The following is a 1,720-nucleotide window of genomic DNA, read 5'->3' as shown; positions in this document are numbered from 1 at the left end:
CATTACTATCAAGATACCTTCCTGAGGACATATTAGCATCACGACACTTTGAATATGCAAGAAGTTGAAATACTTATTCACTATATCAAAATAAAATGCGTAGTTGACCATGGATGACCAGAATACTTTGATATAATAAATACAGAGATATAAGTTGACTTTTAGGGGAGTAGATGCTATGAGTGAAACTCTTCAGAGTTCTTATAGTGCTACGAGAAACGATTGTTTGCTCATTATTGAATCACAAAAGCATTAAAAAGAAGGGAAAAATCAAAGGATAATTTTCTGTTAAAATATTTGTTCTGCAATTTCTACATCGATGAAAGCATTTTTCTTGAATATATTCCGAGATAATTCGAATCCATAATAGAGACAAACTTCAATTCATCAACCTGTCCAATACATCGTCAGTGCAAAGCCATATTAACATTTCTGAATATTTTACTATCTTGGTTTTATTGCATTTTATGTCTTCGCATAGCCAAAAAGTCTTAATAAGAATAAGAATATACAATATATCTAACTGAAAATGCAAAATGGTCAATTGACATACATAAAAATAAGAAATAGGCCACTGCCATATTTTAATCTGCTATTGTAACTCAAACACAACTCTTACAAATACGATATTTCGGCATTGGACTTACGATTTTTAATTTAAAGCTTGAAGCCTGTACGTGTGTGTTCTACTTGCCTGTACATGGAATATAAAGGAAGGATCATTACAATCGTGCAGAATTTCAATTTTGACGGAAATACACGTTTTAAGGGCACCTGAGTTAGAATAGGTCTTACAAAATGGGCGTGTAGTAGTATCTTCAAAACATAAAGTAATACAAATTCGAAATTACACATTTAAGGCGATGTTAAAGGATCGATTATTCGAATTTTTTCCGATTTTTACCAACGCAAAAATTTAAGTAAAATCCCGGGATGTTAAAGCAACTTTTTCCATAAAATCGACCAACCGAAAATTCCTTTTTGTATAATCGATTTCACCATTTTAGGAATATCTCGACCTTCAGTGATAACGATTTCGACTAAACTCGATAGATCAATGTAAATTTGAATGATCTTTATATGGTATATCAGCTAGGTCTATTATTGTATTATGGAAACAGTCTGACAGGGCTTAAATGCGGATTTTTCTCTAAAGTATCTTTAATAACTTTGTTTATTTGAAAAACTAAAAAGGTCACATTGTTAATTTAATAAGTAATATTGTTGTTTATTAATTGTTTACCTATTAATTACCACTTCCAACATCCTTACCATCAAAGAATTAACGTAGCCAAAAACCTTATTCACCGTGGCCTTTCCCTTTCTGACTCCCTAAAAGACACTATCCCTCGTCTACGACCGATCACATATTGTATACCGCATCCCTTGCTCCACCCTTAATTGTAATTCTGCTTACATAGGCGAAACCAAAAATCTCCTAAAAGACCGTATCAAACAACACAAATATTCTATCCTCACATAATCATTCTGCCTCTAAACTTTCGGAACATTCTCTTTCATTAAATCATTCCTTTGATTTCGAAAAAACGTCTATACTCGCTACTGTTCATAACCATGACAAAAGGCTCATCTCTGAAAGCCTCTATATCCAATAAGAACCTTCCTCCGTCAATTTAAAATCCGATAAGAAGTACTTATCATTAACATATTCACAAATAGTTGATTTATTAAAAAAGTAATTTTCACTTTTTTTTTTTTT

General features: G+C 31.9%; 1 protein-coding gene across 1 annotated transcript in view; it reads right to left on the bottom strand.

Moving 5' to 3' along the window:
* Positions 1-298, bottom strand: part of LOC106681790 (ionotropic receptor 75a) — a 30,548-nt gene extending 30,250 nt beyond the window's left edge. Inside the window, exon 1 of the mRNA XM_067046292.1 lies at positions 18-298. Coding sequence (XP_066902393.1) covers positions 18-111 — 94 coding nt within the window. The 5' untranslated portion in view covers positions 112-298. The remainder of the gene's footprint in view (positions 1-17) is intronic.
* Positions 299-1,720: the final 1,422 nt, after the last annotated feature.

Source organism: Halyomorpha halys, unplaced genomic scaffold, assembly GCF_000696795.3.
Source record: "Halyomorpha halys isolate HHAL.00 unplaced genomic scaffold, Hhal_1.1 Scaffold365.1, whole genome shotgun sequence".
Classification (NCBI taxonomy): domain Eukaryota; kingdom Metazoa; phylum Arthropoda; class Insecta; order Hemiptera; family Pentatomidae; genus Halyomorpha; species Halyomorpha halys.
The sequence above is the reverse complement of the archived record's forward strand: the minus strand, read 5'-3'. Positions and strand labels throughout refer to the sequence as shown.